The 10,000-nt window shown below is 32.7% G+C and overlaps 1 protein-coding gene across 2 annotated transcripts in view; it reads right to left on the reverse strand.

The window, feature by feature from the left end:
- Positions 1–646: 646 nt before the first annotated feature.
- The window catches only part of LOC125043307 (45 kDa calcium-binding protein-like), a 10,879-nt gene continuing 1,525 nt past the window's right edge, over positions 647–10,000 (reverse strand). For both annotated transcript variants that reach the window (XM_047639351.1, XM_047639352.1), the window contains exons 2-8: positions 9,384–9,584; positions 8,726–8,885; positions 8,137–8,276; positions 6,938–7,051; positions 1,379–1,528; positions 1,087–1,250; positions 647–905 (exon numbers count right to left, since the gene is read on the reverse strand). In XM_047639351.1, the coding sequence (XP_047495307.1) occupies positions 729–905; positions 1,087–1,250; positions 1,379–1,528; positions 6,938–7,051; positions 8,137–8,276; positions 8,726–8,885; positions 9,384–9,549 (1,071 nt within the window). In that variant the 5' untranslated portion in view covers positions 9,550–9,584 and the 3' untranslated portion in view covers positions 647–728. The remainder of the gene's footprint in view (positions 906–1,086; positions 1,251–1,378; positions 1,529–6,937; positions 7,052–8,136; positions 8,277–8,725; positions 8,886–9,383; positions 9,585–10,000) is intronic.

Below are 10,000 nucleotides of genomic sequence, written 5' to 3' on the forward strand. Positions count from 1 at the left end.
AAAACAATAAGACTGACAAACAACAGCATCAAGAACTGGTGATGTGAGTAATCAAAAAGAAATATAAATATCATTATTTCTTCTGATACCATTCTATTCTGCCACACTGGTTTCCATTTATTTAAAGCATCCTTGAACTTTTTCCTCTTTCATTACCCATATTGTTCACCTGTTAGTAAATTCTGCACGAGAATCAATACATTCAGTGCTAAGTACTGTGAAATGTATTAAAAATACATTTTGAATATTTCTTTGAGCTGTGGGATGAATATATTTTGCATCACAAAAATCTTTTGCATCACAAAGTCATTTTCTTGTACTACATTATATCTTACTGCCTAGTAATAATACTGCTAACGAGTATCTATTTTTAGTATCACGGAACAAGTAATAAATTGGAAGGAATGTCATAATCAGGTTTGTGCTAGTTAAAAGTCAAAAATACATTTACTAGTGAAAGAAAAGTCTCCTCTTTGTGAATGAAAGTCCTAAATACTTTCTCTACCTATTACAAATCACCCAAAGTGAACGCTATCATAAATATTATGATGAAGATCAAAATCCTTTACAGAATTCTAGATCGTAAACAAAATAGATTTGAAAGAAAACTTTCAACGTTATGAAACAATGACAGGAAATAATCATCATAGGTTAAAACCCTTTATAATATCAGCTAATGTCCTTTGATTACCAACTTTACAAAGCTCATGAGATCTGAAGAAGTTTCCTTAAAATTCATCATGGAAGCTCTTTGCAGCATCCACCATCTTGCTCCTCATGAAAATTTCTCTCTCAGCCAACACCTCGACAAGAGTAAGAACTCCATCTTGGTTACTGTCGGCTGCGGCTAGAAGATTCACGGCTTCCTTTTCCGCATGGTGCACATTACGGGGATCGATATAGTGCTGTTGGAGAGAGCAGATAGTTAAACCCAAGATCAAAGGAATTAAAGTTCACCTAATTTTATTTCTTGAAAGTGGCAAGAACAGAAATAAACATGGAGGGGATGCTATCAGTACACAGTAATTAGCATGATCAGTATCCCAAACATATAACCACAGCTTTTTTCCTTTAAGAACAACTTACCAACAGTTCTTTTCTCTCAACTTTGCCATTTTTATCCAGATCTGCAACTCTGAATTCATTAATCCGATCCAGCCTGAATTGCTCCTCAGTCAAGTAATCAGGCACTTCATTCATAGTTGGGTCAGAAAATTCTTCTTCTGTAAGTTTCCCATCTTCATCAACATCTAAAAGAGACAAGACCAATTAACTACCAAATTTGTGCAAAATAAAAATAAGTGAAAACAACAAGAAACTGTCAGGTAAAATAAATGCAGATATTTAAATGATATCCTTGAAAAATATAATATCTCACCTAATCTCCCTATGGTTTCCTCTACGATGCTAAGTATTGTCGCATGGGATGATTCTGGGTGTCTGAAGGCCAAAAACTCATCAATGGTCAGCTGATCTGGGTTGTCTCTGGCAGCTTGAGACCACGACGCCTTGTCTCTCATGATGGCCTCTGTATCATGGGAGAGTAAAAGAGTAAATCAAAACTTAAATGCAAGTGAGAAAATGAAAATCTAAAAAGAATGAAAATATATTTGAAATCATGAATTTATTTGTGATAATATTATTTGTAAAGTGCAAGCACCTCACACTTACATAAAACTTTTGACATGTTAACTCCTAAAAAGATCAGATCAGAGCTGCATGTGCACACAGGAAGAAATATTCACCCTTTCCTGTCTACTTTAATGCAATAATTTTAGCTCAATATGAAAACATTGGCCTTTTAAAGACTTTTACGACCAAGAGTGACAACTGCCACATTTTTGTACATCCTTCAACTAAACTTGGTAAAAATAAATAAATAAATAAACAAAAACATACATCAATAAATAATCAAAAATATCTTCAGGAGTTATTAAGAAGATTCTCATCTCCCATATGCTACTGTGTAATGTGAAGCCTTCATAATTGACAGGAATATCTTAGTGTGATGGACAGCATTACCCAGAGTGCCTGAAGTCAGCAGAGGCAAGTGAAATACGTAATTGATAATCATCCGTACATGTGCAGAAATTCAAACAAAAGAAATAAAATCAGAAAATTCTCTTGAATATATTAACATAAAGCAAAGGTTCAGTATAAAAAAAGAGAGGAAAAAATTCCAAAGAGAAATGAAGGAGAAACACAATGAAAACCTTTTGGTTGTAGTAATAAGTTCAATAAATAAATAAATAGTTAAGCTCCCCCTCTGAGATTTATATGCCACTGGTTCTTTTCCACAAAGATCTGCATGTTATAAGAAATCAAATCGTGTCAGCATGTGGTTCCTAACTCTCCTCCTGACTTCATTTTCAACTGATGATCCTTATACAACACGATAAAAAAACAATAATGATATGTAAATTAATGATAAAAAGATCAGAAAAAATAACAATTCAGTTCATAATAATAATACTGGCAATAAGTGTGTCAATCATTGATCTAGAAACTGATGGCCCAATGCAACTTTTACTCCAGACAGAACTATAAACTAATACTTGAAATTCCTAGTGTCATCTCTGAAATGTTTAGAGATGGAAGATCCACATGTAGAATAAAAAGTATTATTAGTGGTTTATCATTATAAACTGTTATCCAAAAATGTGGTCAAACAATGTTCTGGAGCAAAGGGGTGTCAGAAATATTACCAAGACTGAAATAACAATTTGATAATCATAACATTATTAATAATAAGAACAGTATCAATATCAAAATACATTTTCACACGAATTAAAGGAAAGGGGAAATCAGGATCGGTCACTAGGGCCTACTGATCGACACCTTGCTGGCTGAGCACATGTGGAGCATCTGTATGTAACAAAAATTACAAAAAAATAAATGGGACAGAACATAAATCTGTGGTGGTTGGGTTAAGAGTCTGGGAAGGGTAAAGCTTAATAATGATAATAAGACTTAATAATCATAATAACAGTCTATTTTTCTCTCTTTGTATGTTTCTTATATTTACCAGTTTTTTTATGCAAATGCACTTGTACTAGGAGATACAGAGGTAACAAATCTAATCAAATAGAAAACACAACTGCAATAACATTGGAAAACAGACAATAAAAGAAAAAAATCACAATATTTTTAATCTTAGTTTAAAACCCATAGCTTGAACATTGAATCTTTCATTCAAGGTACCATTTGTTATATTATAAAACTAAAGAGAGCACAACATCTTCACGCATTCTTTAAATGAATGAACAGATGCAAGATTCTTCAACCTCTGAGGGAGCTAGCTATGGAGTCTGGATGCAGTAGCAGAAAAAAAAAAAAAGAAAGAAAGAAAGTCCCCAAAAATACTTAGCTCCAGCTAAATGGGTCATCACTATGCATAACTCTACATACCAACATTTCAGTCATGTACAAAAGTTCCACAATCATAACTGCCTCATTAGTCATTAGGTATAACGAGATCGTCCAGGCAGTCTTAATAAGTTTCCTTAATAAATAAAGGCTAGGTATTAAAAAGTTGGCTGGGTAAATTAACAGAGGGATATATAATAGTCAACTCTGGACCAAAGAGAAATTTAGGCATCTTAAAACTTAAGATTACTAAAATTTTTCACCAATAAATCTATTTGGTTCAGAAAGCTCCAGAAGTTCTGAACAATTCACTGGCTGAAGTTTTACGCTTCAATTTTTGTTGTTCTCCAAAAATTCAAGGAATGGGGCAAGCATGTGAGGTCCACTAGGGCAAAGTAATTGACTCCTTGGTAGCTATGGATTTGTAGAGGCTTCTATGTGTAAACAAAAAGATAGTAGACAGTACAGATACCTATTGTAAGGGTCACACAATGACAGTGAAGGCTCTGAGCATTATATAACCAAAGAATTTTATGACTCTAAAGTTTGAGTTGACCCAAACCCTCATTTTCCAATGCTTTTATTGAATATGGTAAGGTCCTTGTTCCAAGGACCGTGTTGTTAATCTTGGTCCAACAGCAAGTGCACTCTGATTATTACTCAGTACTGTTGGGGAGGTGAAGAGTTGGGAATACCTTTAATAATCCAGATGACATGACCATCTTATCATGAAAAAATCTGGCATGAGGGGCAGGTGATGTGAAAATGCCATCATGGAAAAATTTGGCTGTGGGCCAGGGTGACGCAAACTTGTTGTTGTGATTATCTCGGCTGAGGGCCACGGTGACAGGAAAGACTTGCTATGAGTGCACATACCTCTTGGAGGGTGAGTAGACTCATTTGGCATTTAGAAAAGGGCTTCTGAATTATTTCAATTGATAAATGAAAGTGGAATATGGAGTCCTGTGAACCATGACTGGAAGAGTGCTGACTCCACGGAGGATGCCATTTCCATACTCAACATCCTATTCCTAGCCACTGTGACTAGTATTACAGAAAATTGAATATTACAAAAAACAAAACAAAATAAAAAAGGAAATGTTTCTTATTGTTATTATTCTTACACTGAGGTATGGACTACTTAGAAAGATGATATGAAGTCTGTGCAAGGAAACAGTCTATTACCATCTGGATCAAGCAAATCATATGATATGCTTATGCATAAAAAGAGAAAATAATATTGCAAAGGGGAGGCTTAGTGTATTATCACTGCACACGAGTGTTAGTGTGCACCCAGCCTACAAGCTGCATACCCATCACAGCGGCCACTGACATAAGCCTAATGCCTGTATTTTGGGTCATGTGACTGCTGGGAAGCATCTGGATCCAATGAGTTAACAGATATGAGATCCACTTCATTATTACTAGGTCTTTGTGTCAGAGCAATTTGCATTATCACCACCAACTGCTGAGGAGGAGACTACACCAAATTCTTTTTGACCATGCAAGTTGTTAATAATATAAACCACTATTTCTGATTACCTCCACATGAGACTACTAAGCTTCTGTAGTATTATGCTATGCATGTCAAGACAGAGATGAATGCTCTCCATGCTGTCACATATAAACATAATTCCTCAGTTTGCACTCTATGCTATGCTCTCTGTGCATATCTATGATGCCTGTACAGAAAAACAATGGATGCACCATTCCAAGAAGAATCATCTCACACAACTATTCTCTATTATTTTCTTATTATATTACCTATTTGAAGTTAGCATAAAATTGTTGTTCATATGTGCCAACAAAAAATATAATGTCCAATCCTTCATTTGGCATAAGACTGTATGGCAGTATGACCCTTTGGTATAGAAAACTCAATATTCTTTACTAGTCACTGGCACTGGGAAACCATAACAAAGCAGTCATGATGCAAATTGATTTTAGAATTGATTTAGAGGTGTCGCATATTCACAATTTGCACAACAAAGCATTGCCTTTTGAATACAAGTTCTGATAGCATACATAAAAGTTGCAGATAGTTAGCTGACTCTTTGATGGATATTTTACATCAATGTGTGAAATTCTGAGTGTTAACTTGGTTACCCTGAAACTGTTTGGGCCTTGTATCAATTAAGGCTAATGCACTCATACAATTTCTATTCTGAATGCAAGCACGAATCTCATACACATTGTGATCAAAACCTGCTTGAAGTTGCCTTTTCTCATAGTGAATAAAGCTCTAATGTTCAGCCCTCATTTCTAAGTTCTTTCAGCTTCTTGTTCTTACTTAAGATACCATCTAAGAAGTCATTATCAAGAAATTACTTTATAAACCAACCAGCAGGATCTTTAGTAACAGCTTGTTAGTGATAGCCTTTTATAACCTTAACTACAGACAGAATTTCTGCTCCTAGTATTACCAATTATTTTAATAAGGTTTCCTTGGGTTATGATTTATCAAAAAGATGCCTGCAAGAAAGGGCTGCATTTTGCATGTATGAACATGCCTACCTCACCTGTTTATCTTTTCCTTGATTTTCAGAAATATCTAATTATATTTGATATTGCTCTTAGTATTGCTAATGATGCTGTAATAATTATAATGGTCATAACAATACTAACACCACTAATATCAATAGCATTAGAAAAAAAAGAAAAAAACCCAAGGAAGGGGTTAGTAGGTGAAAGAACATCGACTACTAAACGACTCCTTGGTGGTAGAGCACTTCCTTTTATCATTGATTTTCCATTCATGGCATGAGCATATGACAATTTGTTTGTGAGGAGAGAAAAAAAACAACATAATATTGTTATGGAGACCATTCCACAAGGGGGATAACTCTGATGAAATTACTATAAAAATAATTACTTCTCATATATTTCCTTTACTTTTTAATGCTGTGTGTGTATTATGCCTGCCAAATGGAGGAGGAATGGACCAAAAAGTGAGAAAAAAATCTCTTTGTAAGCCAATAACTGATTCAATTTTTTTCTGACAAATGAGAAATTTAGAATAAAAATATGCATGAACTTTAACAAAGTTTTCTGAACATAGATGTTCAGATGAAAAGAGAAAGAAAATCAATGTATTTTAACTACATATTCAACAAACGTTAAATTGGTGAGGAGCTTGTTCAGTTTGAGCATAGAAAAAAAAGGATAGTTTTTTTTTTAATTTATTTACTTTTCTAATCTTTGTTTTTAGGGTTTTCCTGGTCTCCAAAAAATTATAATATTAATACACATAAAATATAACAAAATTCCAAGTGTGGTTTATGCCCTTCTTCAGGTCCCAATTCATTGCCTAATATTTCAAGGATCATTCCTTAGATGAATAGGTATTCAGAACTAATGTTATATCAATATCGATTCCCCTAATGAAAAATATCCCTTCCTCAGCATGCCCTCCCCCCCCCACCCCCAACACACACACAAAAATGAAAGTATTACTATTGACGCAAATGGCACCATTCTTTATAACATTTTTTACCTGGAGGAGAGAGATAAAGAGTAACAGACATGCAAAACCTCCCCCTTCCATATGTCAACCAATCTTTCACAATCTAACCTTTTAGTTCTCGAGGCAGGCCCTTATGGTCCTTCTTGTGGTTATCAATGTAGTTATCATCATAGCCATGCTGCTTGAGGAAGTACCTGTGGTACTCTTCCCAGGATACCATGCCTGTGAAGATAAAAATAAAACTTCAAATAAAACTCAAATGATGTTCCTGATGGCAGAGAATGGCATGAATGAGAATAAATAAAGTGTAGTACATACTCATTTTTTTTTATCACATTTTTTTTTTTTTTTTTTTTTTTTTTTTGTCAATAGAAAATAAAACTTCAAATAAAACTCAAATGATGTTCCTGATGGCAGAGAATGGCATGAATGAGAATAAATAAAGTGTAGTACATACTCATTTTTTTTTATCACATTTTTTTTTTTTTTTTTTTTTTTTTTTTTGTCAATAGGATGTTATATGAAGTATCATTTTGCAGTTTAATGTTTACCAAAAATCTATGCAGGAAACTATTGGATTAGATTAGATTTTAAAACAATAAAAGTGCTCAATCATTCAAGGGAAGGTTAATCAGATGAGCAAATGTGAATGAATTTCCTTAACTTTTAATAGCTAGACCCCTTAAAATACTGAATTCCTATATTCATAGCTATATCTATATCTATAGCCATATATGTTATTCATTGGAAATCTTATTTTTGAGACAGTCATTTATAGCAGTTTACGAGGAAATGTGTCTTTAGGTAAAAATCACTCCCAAAACATGAAAGGGAATGGAATGAGAGACAAAAATCTGATTGTCAGTCCTTGCTCATATACAGTCTTACTGGATATAAAAATATAAATTCTTGTCAAAATCTGTAATTGGAAACTTCTCTTTACAAATATAATCTACTATGTAATTCTATTTTTAAAACAAAGGTAAAATGCGTACTTTTCCAATGGCTGCCTGGCATATTCGAAATAGCATTTATAATCTCATCATAGGCCTTTATATATCATAGTAGTTGCAATAAATTTGTTGGCCTTTGCTAAGACTCTAATGCATGTCTTTGTGTTTAATCATATCAGTTGGGAAATAGAGTTTTATGATGCCACCTTACTGTAAAGTTAGCATTCTTTATTTTAACTTAAAAGAAAAAATATACATAATATTAATTTAAAAACGAAATATACACCATACAAATAAAAGTTTCCTATGCATTTTTTTCCAATATACTCTCAAAAGTGGATTAAAAAAACTTACCATTACGTGGTTTCAAATCGATGGCTGTGAACATGAAGAAATTCTCCTTGAGCGCCAAAGTCAGATGTTCTTTTATTTTCGCGCTGATGTAAGTTGTCAGTTCGGAGATTTCTAGAAGACCATCTGAGTTGACATCCGCCCTGAGAGGAATACAAATACGCATATTTAATATACTATTCATTGTATGATAAAAGCAAGGCATCTCTTTTACTAAGATTGTTAGATGAGAAACTGGATTTGACATAAAAGAAAAAGAAAAAGGGTCTCTTCTCTACATAACGAAATATATGACATATATATCATCTAAATAAAATGTAACTATATATAATACATAACCCCCTGTAAAGAGATTCTAAATGGATAAATTCTAGTGCTATGGCTAGTCTGTACATACATATGTCATGAACGTATATCTAAAGGAAAAATGTTATCATCTTGGATAAAATCAAAGAAAATGAAGAAGCAAAAGGAAATACAAGACTGCAAAAAATATTATGAGATCATTATAAGACTAAAAATATATCAATCTAATGTTTATTACAAAACTACAGATACTGTGAATTTTTTACTGTTTTATGTAGATACAAACTTTTTATAAGTCTCCGTCAATATTCTTATTTGTTCTGCCATTTCTAGCCCTGCACTGGGTTCCTTCATGGCAGCTCGAGCATACTTTTCTGCCTCTTTTCTCATATGTTCACGGTGTTTTGACACAACACCCTCGGCAGATAAATCATAGTGGGAATGGACTGAAAGATTAATAGTTGTTACAATATCTGTAATTTATACTTTTTTAATAATTCTTTTGGGGGTAAATGATGGATAATGGTGGTTAAAGCATTAGAGATTACTCTATTTGAACAGAAATCATCCTTAACTAAATTAATTCTTATTAACTTCCTCAAAATGCTGGAGACAAAAATGTAAATATATTATCCAGGTTACTTGAAAAAAACATGAAGACATCATGGCAAACATCTGACTACAAAATTGTTCATTCACACTTTTACTTTTTAACAACATATATCATAATGAACTCTGAAAACAATTCCAGAAATATTGGAATCTAAGCTCACAAAAATATTACTGATAAAATGAACTCACTAAATGTCTCCGTAATGCATATTTTACAGCTTGAGGCTGGAAGACCTATCCCTGAACCATATAGAAATAACAACTTTATCCACAAAGTAACACCCTATTTACACAGACTCTTAAACACATAAAAGATTAACAACCATACTCACTAGTATTTGACCTCAGAGGGACGTGTAGCAAATGAACAAGTCCCATGAAAACCAGATATGTTGCCGCCAATCCAACCCAGAGTCGAAGCCGTATATGGATCCTCATGCTGCCGTTTAGCTTTAACCAACCTTTTCGAAGTAGTCTCACAAGCAATACTACAGACATTTTTGAAAGCTTGTGTTTTTATGTCCTATTCTTATCTGCAAAGAAAAACAATATTATGTAATCATATTTATATATATATATATATATATATATATATATATATACACATATATATACATATATATACATATATATTCATATATATACATATATATACACATATATATATATATATATATATATATATATATATATATATACATATATATATATATATATATATATATATATATATATATATATATATATATATATATATATATATATATATGTGTGTGTATATATATATATATATATATATATATATATATATATATATATGCATACATACACATACATTGCCTATGTATCATTTATATATCTATACATGCATGTATTTGTATATAGTATGTATATGCACACATACACACACACATACCCACACAAACACACATACATTCCTTAACAATGT

This window comes from Penaeus chinensis, chromosome 33 (assembly GCF_019202785.1).
Source record: "Penaeus chinensis breed Huanghai No. 1 chromosome 33, ASM1920278v2, whole genome shotgun sequence".
Taxonomy (NCBI): Eukaryota; Metazoa; Arthropoda; class Malacostraca; order Decapoda; family Penaeidae; genus Penaeus; species Penaeus chinensis.